A 25,479-nucleotide genomic window follows, 5' to 3' on the forward strand; every position below is an offset into this window, starting at 1 on the left:
GTGCACATCATGACCATGAAAATAAACACAAACACAGACCCTTCACCCTCCACACATTGAACAGAAAACCCCTGACACCACACCAACATTGCACCATACAGCAGAATTCAAAAGAGCTACTGCCCTGGGATAGAAGCTGTTTTTCAGCCTATTTGTCCTTGTTTTTACTACTCTGTACCGTCTGCCAGATGGTAATAGTTCAAAAAAGGGTTTCCAGGATGAGATGGATCTTTGAGAATGTTTTGAACTTTCTTAAGGCAGCAGGAGCTATAAAGCTCTTCCAAAGAGGGGAGAGGGCAACCAGTGATGTTCTGGGCAATGACATTAACCCTCTGGAGTGCTTTCCTATCTGCCACCGTGCAATTGGCAAACCATACAGAGGTGCAGTAAGTTAAAATGCTCTCTATGGTGCAGTGGTTCACTGTTTTGTAACTAATTTTAAATCCCTCTTTAGTGAAATCTTATTGAGATCTGTGTAATTTTGTAAGAATTCAATGTATCTGTCACAATATTTAAATATCATAATGAACAGCCTCTTTGAAATTAGAAGATAATAAGAAAATCAATCAAAAATAATAAGTTGTTTCATTGGTTTCCTCTGATCTTACCAGATTTTTACTCCAAGGTTCCAAAAAGGAATACATTTACAGATTATGGTAGTGTCCATAAAAGTTTTTGTGGCCTGCTGCTACTATCTTCCATAGTAAGCTGAAATTTGTGATTATCAAGATTTTGCTTTTTTTTCCTGTTACCTGTTTTTAGTATATTTTCTTAAATAAATGTTACATTTTGTAAGGCTTTCCTTCAGGCAGCCATAATCTCCACTTTCAAATTGTGCCTTCTCAATTTTTGAGTTGAAGGTGCAAGCAGAATTTCATTTTGGCACTCGGTGATCAAACTGATCAACTGATCGAGATACTTCAATTCCCACTATGAAAACAGCCCTACATTTTATTTCAGAAGAACCATCAAAAGAGCAACTTTCTTTAGTCAGGTGTTACAAGAAATGGGAATTTTTCCGTACTCGTACTGAATTATCCAAAGCTCAGTGTCAGTACATAGATTTTACTGTTGTCTCCTCAGATCCAGAATAATGTTAAAAGCTGTAATGTGTCTTCATGCTATTTTGAGGATGAGCAGAAATGTGGATCTCAGTTGCTCACGCTATAATTTCAAGAGTTATGTCTAATATGTGTGTTAACACCATTAGAATGATTGAAGGCATAATTCACTCATCAAACCCTCATTCCTAATTGTTTAAAATAAGGTATTAGGTCATATACCTGCAAAATGCTTTCCAAGCACCCAGGCCTCTATAGAAATGTAGCAAATAAGTCAATTTCTTAAAAATAAAGTTTGCTTAATCTTGGTTTTTGTTAGTTTGCAGCAGAAATTCAAGTCCGGAAAAAACACAGATGACTGATTCAGGCGGATCATTAACTTCTTTATAAACATAATAAGATGAAGTAAAGTTCATAATACCAGTAGTAGATTCTTCAGATTACTAGTTTCACTTTCAGAATTGAGAGCACAGAGCTAAGCAACACCCAAATACTCAGCCCTCAATTCAGCTCTCATTGGTTGACTTTGTTAACTATGTCTCTTCCGTTCATGAATACTCTGACAGTTTTCCTTTCAGTATTGTGCTTAAAAATATCTATATCTAGGCAAAGAACATCGCCATGGTGATGCTGTTGTAAAAGAAAGGCCACCTGAAGAGGTTGCAGCTCGTCTAGCACAACAAGAAAAAGAAGAAAAAGAGAAAATTAAGGGTATGTGGGTAGATATTGTGATTACTTTTATACAATTTCAAAAACATGATTTTAATTTCAGCAGCTCTAAAATAAACCTTAATGGAACTGTTGATTTTACCACTTGAAAAGATAATTTATGTAGTTCATATTCATTTTACAACACTTAAAGATATTATGATTAAAAATAGATTCATGAATTATTTTAATATACATTTTATTTAGTTTAATATGTATTGCTGCTTATGAGCTGGCAAAGTTGTGTGCCAAAATATCGTTTGGAACCATGGACCAGTATATAGAAGTATTCCATAAATACAAATCCATGATGAGTGAATCTGGAACTTTTAAGTCAGAATGGACAGACAGCCAACTTTAAATATTTAAATCTGATTTCTGGTCTTGACTTTCTGCAAATATTTATCCATACTGCCAGTTTTGCATTTCATGAAAAATTATAGTCAAATGCCAGATCTTTGATTTTCTTTTTAATTTTAAGAAAATACGAAAAAAAGATATTAAAAACTAAACTGGAAGATTAAATTAACCAAGTAACATTAATAATCAATAAAATGAATCTCAGTTTTTCACCTTTCCCTTTCTAGCCCTTGCAGCATCCTTGGAAAGCGCTTTGAATAGCACTGCTCGAATCACTTTGCAAGCAGTTACTCTTCAGGAAACTGCTGTCCAGGCTGTCAATCTCCATGCTCAGAAACTGAAAGAAGCTATGGATAACTCTGAGGTCCACATGTTTTATTTTTATTATATGTTACATTTTTGTACATTTTGTTTGATGTTTTTAATTGCTAAGGAAAGGTTGTTAAATGTCTTTAGAGGGTAAAACCAATACAGAAGTTATTCAACAGTACAGTAGTCCTCTCACTTACAAACAATAATTGGGATCAGAAACTCCGCTGCTAACAAACCAGTTTTAAGACAAAATATCACTTGACTTCCTGCTGGTTTTGCCATTGACTTTGTTGGAAGTTGGCAGTGAAAAATTACAATGACCACACAATTATTGGACATTGCGAGCCTTATAATTACGAGCCAATTGCCAGGCAGCCAAATTGTGATCAGAGACATGGGAATGCTGTGACCTGTTTTAAGTATCCCTTGTTCAGCACTATTGTAACTTTGAATGGTGGCTGAATGCATGGACATTAAATGAAGATTACTTATATGAAACTTGAGATGATATTATAGCTTTTTGCTGGAACAGATGACATTACTAGGGGAACATTGTAAAAAAAAGTAAAAGGCAGTTGGATAAAATCTGTTCAGTGGCAGTGCAATAACTGCTCACAGCAATGCAAATGTGTATCTAAATAAGTTGTATAACTTTGTTACATAAGAACCAGGGGATCTTTTGTGTAAAACATCACAAACTTCTGATTGAAAAAATTAACTTGAACTACACCTGTAAGAATCGGATCGACATGCTTTAGGATTCTCAAGAAAGTTCCATTCTTGTAATAGTTGATTTTGTATATATTTAATTGAAAGTGTAATGTTCCTGTTCAGAAACATTTTTCTATTAGAGGGATGAAAAGTTAATAAAGATAGTTTTCTACTTAACAATAATTTGTTTAGTGACTATTCAAAGTGAAATTGGCACTGAAAAAAGTAAATTGTGATTGGTCATTGCATATGATAGTTACAGCATCCCTATAGTCACATGATCCAAAGTTGTGTTTTTGGGAACCAGAATGTATTTATGACTGTTGCAGCATCACAGGGTCATGTAATCATCATTTGCAACTTGCCTAACTGGTTTCCAACAAACTTAGTCAATGGAAAAGTTGGTTTTACTCAACAACTTGAATGATTCTCCTAACAACTATTGCAAAAAAATTAAAAATAGGAACAACTCACTTAACAACCACCTTGCTTAGCAATTTTGGTCCCAACTGTGCCTGGAAAAAGCAATATGATTACTTTTGATTAGATGCTTAGTATCAAAGTGCTCTAATGCATCTTTTTCAGTAGAATACTCTGAAGATATATTTTGAACAAGACAGTGCAATTCTGTTGATTAGGAACTGTCTGATTTGAAAAAAGCTACTTTTTGATTATGTAAACATATATTGCATTGTTGAATGAAAGACACTTTTTCAAAGTTAGCACATTTATACTCCTACTATAAAAGGTATGAGAGAGAACATCTACAAAAGGTTTGGATATGTGTCACCAATATGTTAAAATAGGGTAGAGTAGAGTAGTGTAGAGTAAGAGAGGAGAACAGAACAGAATAGAATAGTTTATTGGCCAAACATGATTGAACACACAAGGAATTTGTCCAATAATGAATAATGAAAATGATAATAATAATGAATAATGAAAACGATTAGGTATCTTGAATATCTTGCTAGGTTCCAAGTGAGAAAAAGGCAGCTCAGTGGCGAACTCTGGAGGAAGCATTGAAGGATCGTAGAAAAGCTGTGGATGAAGCTGCTGATATTCTATTAAAGGCCAAGTGAGTTTTCTAGTTTTTATATTAAAAAAGACTTTAAAAATATTTCTACTATAAAAATAACAATTGTAGAGTTTTTGTGTTAATTTTAGTTTCAGTAATTAGTGATTGAGTTTATACAATGAACTAAGCTATAGTTTATTTCAATTGGAGTTAGTGTGTTAATTTCCCAGCTGTTCTGGTTTCTGAACTATTTATAGCTTAAAGAATAACTACAGGCAGTTTTGGCTTCCACAAAAAATATGGTTAAGCAAACTCTGGGCCGATGTTACAGGTAAACTCTAATCAGTGACTGGAATAAATAGTGTAAATTTTTCCATTTAAATTATATAATTTAATTATATATGGGTTACCGCTACAGTACCTCTTAATGACAGTTATTGGCACTGGAATTTCTATCACTAAATAATGCACTTATAAAGCAAGAAGTCACTTGATTGCATTCCTTAGTGACAGCAATGTTAGTAGTCTGTTACCATCAATAAGTGAGGATTGCAGGTTGCTAGGCGAGGACCTCCTTGCAACTTCCTGCTGATTTCCAAAAAGTACAGCCCATGGGGAAACTATTACGAAGTCGCCAATCTGAGGCAATGCAAATAGGTTGATGGGTAGGTAAATGGCTGCTGTTGGATCAGGTGTGACAGTGACTGGCAAGGTGCTGCAAGTGCACAGCCAAGCTGGAAATAACTGCTGCTGGGTTGGGAAGGGTGGACAGTGGCTGATGAAGTATAACACAATCATTGGCTAGGCTGCGTGTGACTGCTGCTGGGTTGGGGAATTCTACTGAAATGACTTACCACCTTTCCTATTGGCTTTCCCCTTGATTTTACTCATAGGAAGTCAACAGGAAGGTCACAAATGGTGGTCACATGACTGTGGGATGCTGCAGCTGTCAAAAGTGCATACTGTGCAAGCACCCATGTCATAATCATGAGACCACAGGTAAACAGTTGTATATAGACCAGTACAACTTATGCATTCAGAACCACCGTAACATCAAATGGTCACTGAAAGAGTGGTCTGAGAACTACCTGTCAATAATGCTCAATGACATCATTAAAAAGGAATTAGTTATTTGGTTTTTTAAAAAAAGGTCATACCACCTTATTTGGCAAGATCTTCATTTCTATTTTTGTTTAGCCTAAAACATTCACATATTAATTGAAGCAAATTTAGATGGCTTCTCATCACACCTTCGTATGACTCTGAGCAGTATACTGCAAAATCAGTTAAAAACAAATATAAACAACCATAAAAACTAATTAGAAATAAAAACCAAGATTTCAGGAAAATTGGCAATATTATAAAGATAATACAACCATCTCAAAGGCTCTGTCTTTTTTGGGATCCTTAAGGCTGCTGGAAAAACATTTTTAAGGACTTTCCAGAGGCTGGTAGGGATGATATGTAAACATTACATATGTAAATACATGTAATGTTCATTTTGTTAAATATTTTTACACTTTAGCACCTATGATATTGTGTAAACTTATGTCTGCTGCCTAAAGAAGTTAATAACTCCTGCTTTATAGATACAGCAGTGACAAATTTGATTTTCATCTTTTTGGAGTTTTTTTCTTGAACAAACAATGAATGCTGGTATATTTGATGATTTTGGTTTTATTTAGAGAAGAAATAGAAAAAATGAAAGGTGTGATTGATAATGCCAAGAAGTCTCGTATACCTGGAGTCAAACCTCACATACAGGGCATAGAAGAGAACCTTCATCGTATGATAACTGACTTGGACAATGTGGTCAAAAAGGTAAACTCGTAAAAAATTGGCTTTTATAGATTTTCATTGATGCTATGGATATTTTAGTGAACTTTAATACTAAAAATCAGTTTATTGTTTAATATCTCCAAAATAAATTAATATATTTTCCCATAATAAAGCTATAGTATATTTAATAAATAAATATTTTGCTGAGAAATACCGTGTTTCTCACGTAATAAGGCCGGGCCTTATTTTTTTAAGCCCGAAAAAATGGCTAGGCCGTCTTTTCGGGGTAACTTAATTTCCCCCTTTCATCCTCATCTAGAGCGCCTCGCTGGCAGCCTCGCCACCAGCCGCTCCTAACGGGCGATCATGGCGAAGCGCAGAGAGCTCCCTACTCCCACTAAACACCTTTGCTGCAGACCCAAGACCTTTGGCACCTGCCGCTGTTGCTTTCCCTTCTGCCCATTCCGCTGCCGTTTGGAGTGCCGTTGGAGCTGCTGCTGCCGTTTGGAGTGCCGTTGGAGCTGCTGCCGCTGTTTGGAGCTGCCTCTGCCGCTTGGACGCCGCCGCCGCTTGAAGCTGCCGCTTCGCGTTTGAGCACTGCCGCTGTTTGGAGCACCACCGCCACTCCAAACACGGCGGCAGCTCCAAACACGGAAGCGGCAGCTCCAAATGTGACGGCGGCACTCCAAACGGCGGCGGCGGCTCCAAACGGCAGAGGCAGCTCCAAACACGAAGCGGAGCCGCCACCGCCGTTGGAGCTGCCACCGCCGTTTGAGTGCCGCCGTCACGTTTGGAGCTGCCGCTTCCACGCTTGAGACACTGCCACTGTTTGGAGCACCACCGCCACTCCAAACACGGCGGCAGCTCCAAACACGGAAGCGGCAGCTCCAAACGTGGCGACGGCACTCCAAATGGCGGCGGCAGCTCCAAATGGCGGCGGCGGCTTCGCTTCTGTGTTTGGAGCTGCCTCTGCCGTTGGAGCCGCCGCCGCCATTTGAGTGCCGCCGCCACGCTTGGAGCTGCCGCTTCCGTGTTTGGAGCTGCCGCCGTGTTTGGAGTGGCGGTGGTGCTCCAAACAGCGGCAGTGCTCCAAACGCGGAAGCAGCAGCTTCAAACGGCGGCGGCGGCTCCAAACGGCAGAGGCAGCTCCAAACGGCAGAGGCAGCTCCAAACGGCGGCAGCAGCTCCAACGGCACTCCAAACGGCGGCGGCAGCTCCAAGCGGCAGAGGCAGCTCCAAACGGGCGGCAGCAGCTCCAACGGCACTCCAAACGGCGGTGGCAGCTCCAACGGCACTCCAAATGGCAAGTCCCCCCACCCTTCCCCTATTTTGCATGTTTTAAACTAGGCCTAAATTTGGGGGGAGGGGCTTAATTTGATTTTATGCCTAGAAAACATGCTGGGTCTTCCTATTGGTGGAGGCCATATTGTTGGAGAAACACAGTACATGAAATAGAAACCAATTTCACTTTCCCTTTTTTCAAATATTTTCTTTCATGTTTATGAATTATTGGATAATTACTGTTGCCTTTGCATTTTTCTATACTATTAGTATTTCATCTCTATTTTGTATATTTCTAACTAAGGAGTTTTAAAATTATTCTTTTAAAATAGTCAGAGGTTAGGGAGTAAGAATCTAGGAGAAGAACTGAGAACGTGTGAAAGATTGCTGTTTCTTCAAAAGCAAAAAAGTCAAATTCCTTAACTATAACTGGTACTATTTGAATGATTGCCTATGTATACACATAGTGGTTTCTTTGTACACAGAACTCCTCAGAAGTTCACATAACTACAGAGAAGGGGTGTTCCCATCTTCCCTGGGGCGGGATTGAATCTTTCATATTTGTTCTTTGGAACTTCCACTCAGTTCCATCAGTTGGAAGTTAAGATAACTAACAGGGGGTGGGTGGGGGCATTCATTACCCTCCTGAGAACCACAGATACAGATAGTTGATCTGGCTTTTTTCTTCATATTCTCTGTAGTCCTGGAATGAGCAACTAGACTACCATGCCTTGGGTAGATGCAGAGGTCCTATTCAGACAATAGGAATATTAGAGAAATCATTTGAGAATGAATCATTTTCATCATTCTCAATGAATCTTCTAGCTCATCTTCAGAAATGGACAATTAGCCCATATGATGTTTTTCTGAAAATTGGCTGTTATATGTGGGATGAGAAAATCACAGTGGTGAGGAGGCTTGTCTATGACTGCTGTAGCTGGTAGATAGTCTGTTAGGAATCAGACAAGATCTGAGAAGTGGAGGTCAGTGGTAACACAGTTGGTCCATCCATTTATTCTATCTATATCATCTATCTACCTATTTATTCTATTTTCCCTCCCTCTCTAAATTTCTGGGGTTGTAATTAAATTGTGACTATCACTGCAGATGCTTATATACCTGTCCAAATAAGGTTTTATGTTAAAATGTGACTCTTCTGCTTTTATTTCATTTTTAGTATTTTATCACCGGTATCTGCTTCCTCTAATAGTAATGCTGTCTTACTGTCTTATTCATGTCAGGAAATATTAAGGGTTCTATTTCTGTTTTCAAATGAACCTATTCAAATAAATTAATGTCATAAATCTCATAAATAATAAAAACAAGTTCAAGGTGTTTTGCAAAATAATTTCCCCACCTCTCTGTTTATTGATGTGCTTCCAGGAGGCACATTTGTTATGATTCAACCTCAACTTTAATAATTCAGCTGGACTAATAATGCAGAAGAACTTCTGAATGTAATCACAAAGCGCTGAAGTAATTGATAAACGTTGCCCTTTGAATCATTGGTTAATTGTTTGTTACTAGATATTCCTGTTCCTGTCTGTTTCCACTCTAGACATTGTTTATAAAGTTACTAACCAAATACCTACTTGAGATTTTAAGCTTTTTTATTTTTATTCTGTAGGTACAAGCAGCACAGTCAGAAGCTAAAATAGTATCACAGTACCATGATCTTGTAACCAAAGCAAGAGAAGAATTCCAGAGAGAGCTGGATAGTGTTACTCCTGACATTCAGACTGGTTGGAAGGGGCTAAGTAAGTAAGATCATAGAATATATAAATAGCTGACGTCATGACCAGCATCTCCATTTGAATGCTTGATTTTTGTGGGGTTAGCTGGATTAATACTTTCTCCTTGTTAACTTCTTAAATTGATGCCTACTTAAATTCTGTGGACTCTTAATCATGGATACTTTCTTTTGAGCTTGATATGGGTATATTGTTCTTTCCATCAGCAAAAACATAGTCTGCCATGTACCTTAAATTTGAGAATGTGTATGTTTACACTTAATAAACAAGCAAACTTATATTCATCCAATATTTAAAATACAGAACAAAACAAATAATGTGCAAACTCATCAATTAAATTAAAACCACCTGCTTGCATATGTTTCTTTTAAGAATGATATTTATACAAAGTTTTAGATATATAAGAGATCTTCATCTATGACAGACAGCAGTTCTACAAGTTAGACAGAAGTAAATCCCACTTTCTACCTAATATCTTTTAAAGTTCTAGGAATGTCAGGGATTGAACCTGACACCATCTATAGTGTATTTTCTACTGTTCTGCTGTTCTTCTGCCTTTTAAAAGAGACATTGGCTGGGCTATTTTAAACAACAAAAACTCCTAATAAGCTATTATTATTACTGAAGATATTTTTCACCAAATATTAAATTACATTTTAAAAAGAAGATATTATGTTCAAATATTAATGTAAAGTAAATAATTCAGCCATAAGTAAATTAAAGTCCACTGAAACAAATCAATAAAGTTGTTCGGCTTTGGATGACGAAGTGTATAAATTAAATAAATAATACGAAGTAGCTCACTAAAACAGCAATTAACTGTAAGTTCCACAGTACTAAATGTACATACAGTACATCCATGCATATCTATAGCTCTTTTAGGTAAACATTGTTACACAAACCCAGAGAAAGCAGTAAGTAAAAGAAATTAAAGATCAGAGATAAAAGAAAATATAAGCACATCTAATTTACACTAATATCAATCATCTTCTCCTATCATATCCATAATGATTAATGTAATACCTTAACCACTACATCAGGCTATCTCTCCTTTATCATTTACTCCCCTTATATTCCTAATTGCAAGTTTCCATATGCAAAATTCATTCCCAGAAGTGCCCCTAATTACTTTCATTGATTTTGTCCATTGAGATTTTCACATAAGACAAAGTAGAGTGCATTCAGTTACCAATGACATATGAAGCATTACCTGTTTACAATAAGCACATAACATTGGTGATTTGCCATACATTTTAGCGTGTATGACTCAATCACAACTAAAACCACCACTTCTATGCAGCTCCATATGAAATGAAAAACTGTCTTCTAAGTGATCTTACTGGGAAATACAGATATTGAGAATACATAATCAAATAATTACTTTAGATCTAAGAAAGCAATTATAATACATTCTCTACTTTGATGTGTACCCTTTTCTCAAGTCAATGAATCAAGTAAAATATTAGACAAATAAACATATAGTCCATAGAAAGAAACGGGCATTATGGAGTGACCAAAATGCCAAGGAGATTATGCATGCTTTTCCTTTATCATGCTGCAGTATCCAAAAATTAGGACTGAAGGGAGATGCAGAAAGATTTTAAAAAGAAAGTGCAAAAATTAATCTGAGTTACTGGGAAGAATGTATTGGTAAACAGTGATTGCACCTAGCATTCTTCATTGGCAGAGAATTCCTTCTTATATACACACATTTGAGAGGGTGAAGCCCAGCTATAAATGCATACTAGTATCAGACTTGAATTTTTAACTATCTTCTTTATTAATTTTCAAGCCTTGTACTTGTATCTATATTCTTTGCTTCTGAATACTTGTAACAACTCATTGATCTATTATTACCGTGTTTCTCACATAATAAGGCCGGCCTTATTTTTGACCCCAAAAAACGGCTAGGCCGTCTTTCGGGTGACTTAATTCCCCCCGTGCATCCTCGGATGGGTGGGTGGGTGGGCGGCGGCGACATCTTGGATGTTCAGGAGACCTTCGGGTTCGGGCCACTGTTGCTTTCCCTTCTCCCTTGCTGCCCCTTCTCCCTTGCTGCCCCTTCTCCCCTTGCTGCCGCGGCGTTAGAGCAACACCGTGGCGCTCGGTGCAGCCACGTGCGGCCAGTCAGGGCTCCTCCCTGCAACCGAGCCCTGAGGAGACACTTGTTAGGCGCCCGTCTTCCCTTTGCTTTCGAAGGTAAGCGAATTATTTTACAAAGCCTCCCCTGCCTGAGAAGGCAGCCCAACCCACGGGAGGCTAATCTCCCGGGGCCTCTTCTGTTCCTCCCGACCTCCCTACACTGCGCGCCTCTGACGCGCCGGTCCCTTCAGCCCAGCGAGCTCTTCCACCTCAAAGAAAGGACAGGCGGCTGGCCGGGCAGCAGCAGCGGGTCCGAGCCGTTCACAGCGGAAACAGCCACCACCCTTAGCCCGACGCGGTGAGAAGCGACCGAGGTTAGTGCCCGCCAGCCCGTCCTTCCCGCCTTTGGAGGCACCTGCGCGAAGCGCCTCCACGGCCAGCCTAGCCACGCCGCTTCCGACCGACTCCTCCGGGCGAGATTTGGGAACAAGGGGCAGGAGGAGGCATGCACGCACCCGCGGCTCGCCACGGGTCTACCCAGCCCGCACGGCTCTGGCGTGGCCCTGGTGGGATGAGCGGAGGGTCTGGTGGGAGGTGCTCGCTGCCCGCCAGGGCCGCGCCAGAGCCGTGCGGGCTGGGTAGACCCGTGAAAGCGAGCCGCGGGTGCATGCGTGCCTCCTCCTGCCCTCGTTCCCAAATCTCGCCCGGAGTCGGTCGGAAGCGGCTTGGCTAGGCTGGCGCGGAGGCGCCAGTGCAGGTGCCTCCAAAGGCGGGAAGGACGGGTTGGCGGGCGCTAACCTCGGTCGTTCTCCCCGCGTCGGGCTAAGGGTGGTGGCTGCTTCCGCTGCGACCGGCTCGGACCCGCTGCTGCTGCTCCGCAGCCGCCCGCCTGTCCTTTCTTTGAGGTGGAAGAGCTCGCTGGGCTGAGGGACCGGCGCGTCAGAGGCGCGCAGTGTAGGGAGGTCGGGGAGGAGCCGAAGAGGCCCCGGGAGATTAGCCTCCCACGTGGGATTGGGCTGCCCTCTCAGGCAGGGGAGGCTTTGTAAAATAATTCGCTTTACCTTCAAAGCAAAGGGAAGACGGGAGCGCCTGAAGCCAAGTGTCTCCTCCGGTTGCAGGGAGGAGCCCTGACTGGCCGCACGTGGCTGCGCCAAATGCCTAACGCCATAGCAGCAAGGGAGAAGAGAAAGCAATGGTGGAAGGTCTCCCGATATGAAGTGCCCCACCAACTCAGGCAGCACCATATCCGGGCATGCAACAAAAGTACTTCCTAAGGGCAAGCCCCCCCCTGCCATCCCCCCCCGCCATTCCCCCCCCCCCATTTCGCATGTTTAATATGGGCCTTAATTTGGGGGGAGGGGCTTAATTTGATTTTATGCCAATAAAACATGGTGGGGCTTCCTATTGGTGGAGGCCGTATTGTTGGAGAAACACGGTATGAATCTGGTTTAACTTCTTCATACCTTGATTTTCTCTTGCAGAAATAACTCATGTAGGTGAGTTCTTAACACAGTTGTTCTTTGTATAAACTTCTTATATCTCTTGTTTATTTTAACATGAGAATAAAATGGCATACATACATATACATTTGATTTACATTTTAAAAATGATCTTTCTTAAAACTTACATAATCATTTTTTTAAAAAAAATGTGCTAATAATGCTCAGTGTAAGGAATCACAGTTGTGAGCATAAAGCAGTTACATGTATTTGTGTTCCAACATGAATAGTTATTTTCTTGAGCCATTTACAAATTACTATTTTATAAAGTTTATGTACATATAAATAATTTGTATGGATTTGTAAGAAAGTAATCCTTTTGTTTTGGTTCCTGTTAATTTTTTTACATTAAAAATTGTTTTGTACATTGTTTATGTTAATGTTAAGAATATACATATACCGTATTTGCCGGCGTATAAGACGACTGGGCGTATAAGACGACCCCCCAACATTTCCACTCAAAATATAGAGTTTGTTATATACTGCATGTATAAGACTACCCCCTCTTCCACACACCTTCCACTTTTGCACTTTTTTTTTTTTTTTTTTGACGCACTTTTCTCTGCTTTGGACAATTTTGAAATGAGCTAATCCAATTTTGAACCAAGAATATGCAAATAGCTATGGAGTTTAGAAATGAGTTTTAAAAATATTTTCATTGCTTACCATTAAGCGTAAAATATGTTGTAAATAAAATGAGAACACAGGAAACATTCTCTTCTCAATACAGCTGATCTCTCTCTCTCTCTCTCTCTCTCTCTCTCTCACACACACACACACCAAAAACCGGACACTGAAAAGGCTGCCAAGGAACAGTATATTCAATGCCTTCTCTTTAATCAAGAAACAAGGAATTCCTTAGAATCTTTTTTTTTCCCCAAGTGGCCCTCTTTAAAAAAAAAAAATGGAGGTAACACTTTCATTCAAAAAGTCTTCCAGTATCTGGAGTCGCTCAGACATATTGAAGTGAGGCAGGAGAGTAAGTGAAATTTGAAATGATCCAGCTACCGTTTTCTTCTCCTCCCGCCCGAAGGCCATTATCTCCACGTCAAAACGAACGAGGGAGGCAAAGAAGCCAAACACGCTAAAAAAGGATCTCTTTATTTTCCTACACAAGGTCACACCTACTTTTCCGCATTCAAAGGACAACCTCTCCTCACCACCACCACACACACACACACACACCCCAATACCCGCAAACAATGTTCTGGGCATTAATCACCATTGCTACATTAACCTGGTAAATTTATACCCTGCCTCCCCAGTGTTGCTTTGACGGCAGGATTTCACACAGCGGGCGCTCGCTCGCTCTCTTCTCCGCTCTCCCACCGTTCGCACATGTTGGAAGCACCGTAAAACCTGATAACCCACCCGGGGCTCCCCATCCTTAACCTACAGCCGCCCGCATGCAAAACCTGCGTGCAAAAAGAAAAAAAAGAAAAAGAAAAGTACGCCGCACGTGAGGATCTTGAATCCTCTCCTCCCCACACCGCTAAGGAAGGAAGAGGGGAAAGGTTGCGCAGCGCGTGGCGAGTGACACCCGCCACACACACACACACACACACACACACACACACACACACACACACACACACTCCCCCAGCCTCCCTTCCGGCTGCAACTCAAGCTCGAAGTGGGAGTCGGAGTCCTCCCGGCGTATAAGACGACCCCCCCACTTGGAGGCATGTTTTTCAGGGCAAAAAAGTCGTCTTATACGCCGGCAAATACGGTACATTAAAACATAAATAAATTTAAAACCAAATATTAAAATCTAAAATGTTTAATTCATTTTTAAAATGTCATCAAATGATTTTTGACTTAATAACTTTTAAAAATATAATTCTTGACAGTAAGTTGCATTGAAATTTAAAAATAACAATTAGTGGTTCCTTTATTGAGCTGAACACAGACAAAGCTTCCTTGAACTGATCTAAAGATAGGATGCCATAAAACTTGTTGAATATAGATAATTACTTTTTAAAACTCTCTATATAAAGTTTTTTCCTGGTGGTTAATTAAATCAATAAACTTATTCGATGATATAATTAAATATATTTGAAAATATTAATGTTTTTATTTTATTGTATTATTTTTGTAATGGTGCTGCATTTGTTTAGTTATTCTACTGTAGAGATCTTTATGTAAAATAATTTGAGTCCAGTGAGTGTTTTTTTATTTCATCTGTAATCTTTCAGGATTCTGAATGCTTAAGAAATGGCATAAATTAATTCTTCCTACCTCTAATTGGGACACTCAGATGAGAAAAGGTTCATTTCATAAATAGCTTATTCACTGTTGCAAAATCACTACACTCCTTTTCTTCTTTGTACTCTAAAAGAATGAATGATTAGATTTCACTGATGCTTTGTTTCCAGAGTACATGAGAACATACAGCAATTATTTACTGTTGTTCTGTATTTCTATACTGCTTCTTTCTACAAAAAGAAATCCTCAGGTAGTTTACAGTATTTGGTTCTGATAAATGAAAGAAATATAAAGAATTTTGAATCAGACTTTTCTTGCTTTTTCCTAGTAATGTTGGACTTCAGGTCTCAGTTACATATCGGCTAGAAAGGATTGGGAACTGAAGTTTAAATTGTTTGGAGGCATTAGGTTAAGAAAAGTTGAAATAATCTTTGTTTATGCAGTTAAGTAATATGTGAAGATTTAACATCTGTTTAAACATCTGTCTTCTCCAGCTGACCGACTGACAACAGATGACCTGAACTCTCTCATTGCTCATGCTCATCGCCGCATAGACCAGCTGAATAAGGAGCTGATAGATATGAAAGTCCGAGAAGAACAACATATTAAGACAGCTTTAGAAAAGCAAAAACTGGAAGAGAAAAAAGCTTTTGAGTCAGCAGTAGCAAAGGCATTGGAACGTCATAAGAATGAAATCCAAACTGAACAGGAGAAGAAGGTAACTAATGAGTGCTTAATTTTCTGTCATACTTTTAAGTTGTCCATGCACTGTTGGCCAGCAATTGGGGCAAGGATTCTTATTTAATGCTTATTTGCTTAATACAATAAGACTGTATTCTAGACAATGGTGATTTAGTTATGATAGCTTTGAGTATAAATTTTCAAGTAGACTACAGTATTTGCACTATTTGGAATGTACCTTTACCACAAAGTTCAGCTTCTAGTATATATTGCCAAATCAGTGCATATTAGTGGGATTAACTGGAGTATAATGTCTGACAAACCTGAGATAGAATAAGCACTGTGTTACAGATCACTCAGAAAAAAAGTGAACCCACTCATTCCCGTGAGGCAGTTGAAAGGAAAAGAGTTGGATGGTTTCTTAAAAATAAAAAGTTAGTTACACAACTTGTCAAACACATTCAAAAGCAAGTGGACAGCAGCCATATAAGTTTCCTTTGCATGATGTTTGCTCTTCTAAAATTGGGAGATCTTGTAGGAATTAACCCCTAAAATCAAGATTGACAGAATCAAGAAAGTTACTTTTCTCTTAAAAGCTTCTTTGCTCTTAGTGCAGTGGCTTGTCCTCCTAAACATGTGAAGAGTTTGATTATATATATATATATATACCTTGCTTTAAACCTTGCTTTATATTTAAGTAATCATTTTGTTTTCATAAACCTTAGCTTCTTACCTAGGTCATCTTCAAGCAGCAGCCACCATTAAATGATCTCACACATTTTCATGGAGAGAGAATAATAACAATGACAAAACTTTCCATCTGTTAATTACAAAAGGCCACACTGCTTGAATCTGCATATATAGCACATTACATTACGTCCTAGGTTCTTGGGAAGAACTCATTACGTATGAAGGCCAATACCAGTGAAAGAACTGGCAAATAAGTTTTAATATGTTTATGTATATAATATTACTAATGGAAGATGATGGCAAGAAAGTGATGGGCAACAAAGAGAAAGCAGAGCAGCTTAGCTCATTCTTTGCATCAGTCTCCATGCAAAAAGAAAAATTAGTCCAATCTACCAAAAACAAAACTGTAAAAGACAGGCTAGGAATACAAATTAAGATAAGCAAAAAAAAAAAAAAAAAAATTGGTAAGAGAACACCTGTCCATTCTAGATGAGTTCAAATCCCAGGACTTGATGGTTTACATTCCAGAGTTGTGAAGGAGCTAGCTGGCAGAAATTATCTTGGAATCCTTGAAACATATCTTTAAAGATTCTGGAGCAATAGGGAACTACTAGAGCGGCGGTCGCCAACCGGTGGGCCGTGGCCCACTGGTGGGCTATGAGAAAATTTTGGTGGGCCGCAGAGAAATCTCACCCCCAGAACACCCCCCCCCAAAGCAATTAATCCAGGCTGCGCAGAAACACAAGTCTGCACCGCCCACATGGCCTGCAGGAACCCTCCCCGTCCACTCACTCTTTACCCAGCAAACTTGCCTGCCAAATTGCTATTTTTCCTTTTTCCGACCATCATCTGTTCTGCTTTGCTGGGAGATTAGCTAGAAAGCAGAAAATGGTTGGATTTCTTGCTTTCTAGCTAGTCTTTAGATCTTCGGCTCTGCTTTTAAGCACAGCCGAACCTCCCTTAGGACTGAAGGTTTTATTATTCAGTGCAGATTCACAGCAAGCAAATTTGAGAGACTGAGCTAGCTGATGGCAGATAGATAGATCACTGAATGCTTCTGTGAGCAACTCAATCTGCCTGCCTGCTTTGCCTGATTTTGGGTAAAAGTTGCTCTTTTTTAATAACAAAATTCAATATTATATAAATATTTATAATATTTACATACAAGCCATGCCCAGCCAGTCACATGACCACCAAGCTACACCCACAAATTAGGCCACGCCCACAGAATCGGTTAGTGTTCCCTTAGATTTAAAATTATGAGTTTGGTGGTCCCTGAGGTCCTGTACTAGAGTACTGGAAAAGAGCTGATATGGTTTCTATCTTCAAAAAAAAAAAAAAAAAAAAGGTGAAGGGGGGGGAGATTTTCCAGCTCCTGGAAAAGATAATTTAAAAAACACCCAGATCTGCAAACAAGTAGAAGCAAGCAAAGTTATGACCAGAAGCCAACTTATCAAAACAGATCATGCCAGACAAATTTATTTCATTCTTTGGCAAAGTGACTAAATTAGTGGACCAACAAAATGCTGTGGACATAGAATACTTGGATTTCAGAAAGGCATTTGATATAGACCGCAACCTGCTTCTTGGTAAGTTAGAAAAACATGGGATAGACAGCATGGTCAGCAGATGGATTTGTAACTAGTTGACAAATCACACTCAACATACAGTCCTTAATGGAACTATAGCTACATACAAAGAAGTAAGCAGTGGGATACCCCAAGATTCTGTTTTAGGCCCAGTATTCTTCAATATTGTCATAAACTATATAAATGAGAGAATAGAAGAGAACTCATCAAATTTGCAGACAATACTAAGATGGCAGGAATAGCCATCACCCCAGAAGATAGGCTCAAGATCCAGAGGGATCTTGACAGATGTGAACACCAGGCCCTATCTAACAAAATGAAATTCAATGTGGAGAAATCAACACTATATGTATACATTATGTGAAACTTGGCTTAATAGCAGTAACTGAGAGACGATCTTGGATTCCTAGTGGACAGTCACTTAAATATGAGCCAGCAGTGTGCAGCAGCAGCCAAAAAGGCTAATTCAATCCTAGGCTGCATTAACAGAGGGATAGAATCAAGCTCACACCAAGTGTTAGTACTACTTTACAAGGCCTTGGTAAGGCCACACTTGGAATACTGTATCCAATTTTGGTCATCACCGTGTAAAAAAGATGTTGAGACTCTGGAAAGAGTGCAGAGAACAGCAACAAAGAAAATTAGCGGGCTGGAGGCTAAAACACGTAGAATGGTTACTGGCATTGAGTATGTAATAAAAAGGACTTGGGCAGTGGTGGCTAACCTTTTTGAGCTCCTGTGCCAAAAATTGTGTGCGCGCTCACATGCCAACATCCAGAAGGCAATGCGCAACCCCCCCACGCCCCCTGCGCATGCACGCGCGATCCCCCCCCCCATGCCACCCCCTTACCTGCACTGCACCTCCCAGCTGATTGTTGGTCTGTTTGAGGCCTTTTTCGTCCTCCCAGAGGCTTGATAAAAGTTTCTGCAGCCCAAAAAATAGGCCCGTTTTGTCATTTCCGGTATTTTCGGAAATACAGGAAGTGACAAATGGCCCTATTTTGGGGGCTGCAGAGGCTTTCCTCAAGCCTGTGGGATGCCGAAAATCAGCTGTGAGGCGCGTGCATGCGCAGTGAGGCAAGTTTGCCTGCGGCTCGCATGCCGGCACAAATGGCTCTGTGTGCCACCTGTGGCACGCATGCCATAGGTTCGCCATCATGGGACTTAGGGCGACATGATAACACTGTTACAATATTTCATGCCATAAATAAGAGGGGGGTCAACTTATTTTTCAAAGCACCTGAAGGTAGGACAAGAAGCAATAGATAGAAACTAATGAAGGAGAGAAGCAACCTAGAACTAAGGAGAAATTTCCTGACAGTTAGAACAATCAATTAGTGGAACAGCTTGCCTTCCGAAGTTGTGAATGCTCCATTACTTGATGCATTTTAAGAGACTGGACAGCCCTTTGTCTGAAATGGTATTGGGTTTCCTGCTTGAGCAGGGGGTTGGACCAGAAGACCTCCAAAGGTCCCTTCCAACTCTGATGTTCTATGTACTAGTCTGTTTAAGGAATAAGAGGTGTCCGGAGCTACTCCGAAAAATACCTCAAAACAAGAAATCTAAGAAGTACTTTTACACTTTGGCTTCATCCAAATAGAAGACTGATGTGTTTTCAGATGAGTGAATGGAAGTAGATTTGTCTCCCAATGATAGGCTTAACAATGAGTATTTGTAGTGCACCCTAGTCTCTTGTTCAATGTCTATTGTGGCACTTGCCCCAGTGAAAAATGTATCTTTGGACTATGTATTCCATTCTCAACACTAAGTTTTACATTATGATTTCAGACCTTGTGCTGAAATACTATTTAAAGGCTTTTTGCTTCTTCTCGTTCCTGGTGTTTTTTGTTTTGTTGTTTTGCAAATTTTACTTAATGAATTCTGGAAAATAGAGAATTGCTTTGTGCCCTTTTAATTTACCTAATAAAAAATATGATTAAACCAAAGATGTAGTTTACAGATTCACAGGTAATTTTTGAAGAGGCAAATACCAGTGATTTTTCTAATAGGTTGAAGAAGCTCAAGAAGTTATGGAAAGTGAAATGCGAACTCAGTTACGCCGACAAGCTGCTGCACATGCTGATCACCTAAGAGATGTTCTCAGAATTCAGGAACAAGAACTGAAACAACAATTTGACCAGGTGGGGAGTTTGCTTTATTATAGTGAAAGGTCCTTTAAGGTGCTTCTGTCAGAAATTTTTCTTATTATCCAATAAGAAAATACTAAGGCTGCAGAAAACATTTGAAGGAATACTTTGTAAGAAAGGATGGCTTCTTTTAGGTCTTTCTCTGCTTTGATTTAGTAGCAGTTCAGGAAGAAATCCTGAAATACCAGTTTGTAAGAACATCTTGAAAACCCCTGAAATAAGCATGCTGGGTCTTTGAAAGATACAGCTACATGTTTTCTCCAATTTTTTTACAGAAAAAAAAATGTGAAGGCACTTCTTCCAGGATTCTCAGATACTTTCTAATCCATTGTAAAGTTTAAATGCTTTGCATAATCGAAGTAAACATCAACAATCTCCTTTGAAGTCACTTGTATTGCAAGTATTCTTTAAAATTGAGGAATTGCAAAATGTTCTGTGCACAGTTCAATCTATGTATGGAACAGCAAGTTTTGAGTGATGTGTATCCATAATGAAAGAAACCTGCTTTCCCTTGTCATGGACATGAAGCATGTTTGGTCTTGGCATGGATCCAAATATGAGTAAAGGTATTTTGAGAGCTGGGGAAAGACACCAACAGCAGCAGAAAAATGGGCACAAGGGAAAGGAGGAGACCAAGATGATTATGAGAAAACTTGATTCCATTGGATTTGAATACTACAGTGGCAGTGTCTAAAGGGAGATAAGAAAAACAAACTGCTGGGAAGAAGTGGAGAAAAACAGATCAGCTGGGGGCCCGCTGTGCTTGAATTCAAGCATAGCATCTAAAACAGGGGTGGGATTCTACCGGTTCTGTCCACCTCTGTAGAACCGGTAATTCTGAAGAGCAGCAGGCAGAGAACATACATAGAACCAGTTCTATGTCTGCTGCTGTTTTGGCCCACCCACCTGCCCGGGCCCTTACCTGACCTTTATTTCCTGCTTTTTCAACCCCAGCTGCTTTGTGTGACACAGCTGCAGTTGAAAAAGCAGGAAAAAAGAGCTTGTTCAACCACTGTGCACTTGCGCGCAGCGCTGCTCAGCTGTCCAGACAGCTAGCTGACGATGATATACACGCGTGCAATATACACGTAAAATCACCGAACCGGTAGTTACACCAGTTGGACCCCACCCCTGATCTAAAAGGATACTAAAAGGAAAGCATTGGGAAAATCGGACGATAGTATGGCCTACAGCCATGCAAAGGAAGTGGAGATAGAAATAAAAGGTAAATATTTCCCTTGCCAGTTGTGTACATTTGCTGATTCATGTATGCCTCTACTCAGATGTATATTCATTCATCTGTTGACTTCTTTGAATTTCCTTTATCAAGTTCATGATGAAATTCTAAATATCCAGAGTACAGATATATTCCTGGATGGTAAATGTGGAACAAATGAAAAGTGGCAGGTAATCTATGGAGTAAACCTTTTTAAAATCTTTTGGTAGAATATGATCTTTCATAATTGTTTTTAACAACTTCGCCCCTCATAATGTGGACACTTTTTCACCATGTTTTTTCTTTCTTTTAGAATTTATCTGAAAAACTTACTGAACAAGAACTTCAACATAAACGTCTTCATCAGGAACAGATTGACAACTTTACTCTGGATATCAATACAGCCTATGCCAGACTGAGGGGAATCGAACAGGCAGTTGAAAGTGAGTGCGGCATGTAATATTGTAACAGGAATATGCTAACTTTAGTAAAATCTGGGTGGCTTGTTTATTTATCTGCTTGTTTTGCAGATGGTAATTCCATTCTAGCAATCCAGTTCTGTACCAGAAAGTTTATTCTGAGTTAGAATAGGTAAAATAATCTAATATTTATAAACGTACTGGATTTCTGTATTGCTCTTTCATTTCTAATGAGAAACTTTCACTCAGTGAAAGAATTAAATTGTACAGTATGCTAAATCAGTACAGGTAATCTGTGATTTACAATTTGGTAATTTCTGTTGCTAAGCATGGTGTTCATTATTTTCCTTTTGCATTGACATGAAGTGAACCACACCTGTTAAGCAAATACAGCTTTGTCAGAAGTTGGCTGAAAGTCATAAATGGCAATCACATGACTGCAGGACACTCCCACCAACATGCTTGTTGCTGTCAGGCCAGATGTTACTTAACACCTCACCTAATGTTAAGACATCTGGTTATAAAGCAGGGCACTTGGAAGTTCTAGTTCCGCCCGCTTCAGCCATGAAAGCCAGCTAGGTGATCTACCAGTCACTCTCAGCCTAATTCCCTTCAAAGGGCTGTTGTGAGAAAAATAAGAGGAAGCAATATTGCCAGTTGTTTATAAAAAAAAATGAACACAGAATATAAATAAAATAAAAATGAAACAAATACATGCCAATTTTCAAGCACCCGGATTTTTATTTTTACTTTAAAAATTAAAAAATTGTACATTTTTTATTTTAAATTTAAAAAGCATTTTAAACTTAGTTGCAAAATCAGAATGAAAAATGACTTGTCCATAGTGTGATCTAATACTTTGTAAGCTAGTTTAGTGGAAGAGCCATATTGCAATTGAAAAGCAGCAAGTATTTCAACTGGATTTGATCATTATTCTAAAATGTAGCTTTTGAATATTTTTGCAGTAAATTCAAGTTGGTTGTATTTGCATAACATATTCAGTCAAGGGTGTACAACTTCCATTGGCTCATCAATTGTTGTAAAACTTCCTTCATGTCCATGGTGCTTTTATTATTTTATAGTTTATTTCACCCATGAAATGTAAATCAAATAATTCAAATACATTATTACAGTAGCTTTTTACAAAAAAGCACTAAACTGTCACCAATTCTTTTATCTACATCCATAGTCAGTGGGCTACCAGAACAACAGAGAGCCAACACAACCCCCCTTGGCCTTTAGGCAACCCATACGAAACACACAAGTAGTACTCACAGTTGCTTTTTATACACTTCCTGAGGTCTACTCCTACTTCTGGTAGTAGACTACTAGACCACCTCCTTTCTCACTCCCGGAATAACTCTCACTTCCACCACTGTCGCCACCTGCTTTCCTGATGTTCCTCCTTGCTGGACAGCTGGGCTGGTTAGGGAGGGATCTTAAAGGGGCAGAACAGCATCAGCCCAGTCATTAGGCTGGCCTCTCAAAAACTATTTTACAATAATGAAAGAAAATAAATTACTTCTGTCATTCTTCATGTCAGTGGCTTAGCTTTACTGCAAGGTGCTATGAACAGCATTATAATTTTGGTTGCATCTTTGATTTAAAATGTGTTCAAGCTATAAGTGAAAATGTTGATGCATTCTAGAGTTTATTTTCCCTCCATTAAATGTATGGGATTTTATATTACAGGCCAAGTGGTTGCTGCAGAAGAAGCCAGGAAAGCCCATCAGTTGTGGCTTTCAGTTGAAGCTTTAAAGCAAAGTATGGAAACTGCTGCTGGGGATAGTCCCACAGAACCTTTGGAGGAAGCAGTACAGTCCATCCAACTCAGCTGTCCTGATGATGAATTCACCCAAGCCTTAACAGCTGCCCTTCCTCAAAAATCACTCAGTCGTGGGGTATACACGGAAGAGGCACTAAGGGCACGCTTTCACACAGTCCAGAAGCTGGCTAAAAGAGTGGCACTGATAGATGAAACAAGAAACAGCTTGTATCAATATTTTCTGTCTTATCTGCAGTCCCTTCTCTTGTTTTATCCTCAGCAGCTGAAGCCACCAACTGAGCTTGGTCCCGAAGACCTGGACACATTTAAGTTGTTCTCTTATGCATCCTACTGCATTGAACACGGAGACTTAGAATTGGCAGCTAAATTCATCAATCAACTTAAAGGAGAACCCAGAAGGGTGGCCCAGGACTGGCTGAATGAAGCTCGGATGACCTTGGAGGCAAAACAAGTGGTGGATATCCTGACTACTTATGCTAGTGCTGTGGGCTTGGGAACAACTCAGGTGGACTAATATAAGCCAGATACGCAGGACATTAGTCAACCAACATTCAAGATTTGCAATAGTACTGGGAATTGGTGGGAGACCTAACTTGGTTCTAAACCATGCAAGCAACTCAGTGTCATTGGGGGGGGGGGGGAAGTTCCATCTCCTAGTACTCTTATAAATCTTAGCACCTGTTGCATTTGCATTTTTTTCCTTCAGCCATTTATCATGTCTGGAATGTGTTTTGTTTTTGTTTTAATCTATATAACACAGTTTCCAGGTATTACTGATTGAGCTTGTGAACCCACCAAAATAATGTTTATAACCTCTTACTGATTTGCCATTTGGCTCAATTAAATAAATGATATTTAAACAATTTATTTTTCACTACTGCTTGGATAAGGTAGATTTTAAAAAACCAGAATCAAATTATGTCAGCAGCAGATGAAAAATGCATAAACGATCTGTCAGTTTCCCTTTTATCTGTTTCCAAAGTGGAAATATAAATATTTCCTATTTTGTATTGACAGATTTTCAATGTTCATAGTGTGTTTTTAGCAATGGTACATTTATACATTTTTCTTTATGGAAACTTTGATACAAAAATTTCTCCTAAGAAAATTCTGCATAAGCCCTGAAAGCTATTTACCCATGCATTCAAGACACCACCATTATTTTTTTCCCCTCCAGTATGAAAAGCAATTGAGTTTTTCCATTTATTCCTATGTTGAAAAATATATATAATATCCTTCTATTGACAGCAAATGCTGCCATCAGCTGAGTGGGTCTACTCTATAAGGTAGACTACATTATCTTGAAGTAAGTTGAGACAGCATCTATGAGAATTCCATGGCTCTGAAGAAATGTTACTATTTCTGTTTACATGTGTGGTGTGGCTTCCAGTATCTGACAGTAAGAAAAAGGGCTGTGCAAATTTCAGAATATGTAAAGAAATGCTTGAAAGAACAGGGAGTCTGATTTCTACCCTATACTGTCAGACCTCCTCTCTTCCATCTATCTTTAGCTTCTGAAATATTTGCAAAGGGCAGGAAACTTCTTGCAATGTCTCTATTTTGCAGCGTTCAGCCATACTTTCATCCGCACTTCTGGCAATCTTTGGATTTGCTGTGGAACATTTCAAGAGTAATTATCAGACTAATAATTTATATTAATACAACATCACCCAACTCTTCCCAAAATCACCAATATTTCTCTTGACTAAATTAGTGGTTAAGGTATGCTAGAAACTGGAAGAGCTGAGTTCTAGAGCTGCCTTAGTCACAAAGCCAGATGGGTGACCTTGAGCCAGTCACACTCTTAGCCTTAGGAAAGAAAGCAATGACCAAACCACTTTGAAAAATTTTTTGCCAAGAAAACTGCAGAGGCACTCACCAGGAGTCAAGATTCACTCAAAGGCACATACAAGCAACAACTTATAAATCTTCAGTAACCAATACTGCCCAGTTGCATGAGGTTTATGCTGCTACCTGATGTTGAATCTGGATGGCTTATGGCAATAAAAACAATACAAAATTATAAAACAGAAAACAGACCAAAATATTGAAAGAAGGCCAATTCAATTTTAGGACATGCTCACCACCCTAATCAAGGCCTGGAAGAACCATTTTAAACACTTTTTAAATGACGGTAAACAGTCGTGTGTATCTGGAAAAATATTCCAGAGGGAAAGTGGTCTGACA

At 39.4% G+C, this 25,479-nt stretch overlaps 1 protein-coding gene across 2 annotated transcripts in view; it reads left to right on the forward strand.

Moving 5' to 3' along the window:
- The window catches only part of IMMT (inner membrane mitochondrial protein), a 39,554-nt gene extending 15,399 nt beyond the window's left edge, over positions 1-24,155 (forward strand). For both annotated transcript variants that reach the window (XM_087947470.1, XM_087947471.1), the window contains 9 exons: positions 1,668-1,772; positions 2,357-2,493; positions 4,124-4,227; positions 5,853-5,988; positions 8,855-8,984; positions 15,259-15,482; positions 19,734-19,865; positions 21,401-21,530; positions 23,199-24,155. In XM_087947470.1, the coding sequence (XP_087803596.1) occupies positions 1,668-1,772; positions 2,357-2,493; positions 4,124-4,227; positions 5,853-5,988; positions 8,855-8,984; positions 15,259-15,482; positions 19,734-19,865; positions 21,401-21,530; positions 23,199-23,806 (1,706 nt within the window). In that variant the 3' untranslated portion in view covers positions 23,807-24,155. The remainder of the gene's footprint in view (positions 1-1,667; positions 1,773-2,356; positions 2,494-4,123; positions 4,228-5,852; positions 5,989-8,854; positions 8,985-15,258; positions 15,483-19,733; positions 19,866-21,400; positions 21,531-23,198) is intronic.
- Positions 24,156-25,479: the final 1,324 nt, after the last annotated feature.

The sequence above is a fragment of the Notechis scutatus genome, chromosome Z, assembly GCF_049901735.1.
Source record: "Notechis scutatus isolate UNSWTSFEM ecotype Mainland chromosome Z, rNotScu1.2, whole genome shotgun sequence".
Classification (NCBI taxonomy): domain Eukaryota; kingdom Metazoa; phylum Chordata; class Lepidosauria; order Squamata; family Elapidae; genus Notechis; species Notechis scutatus.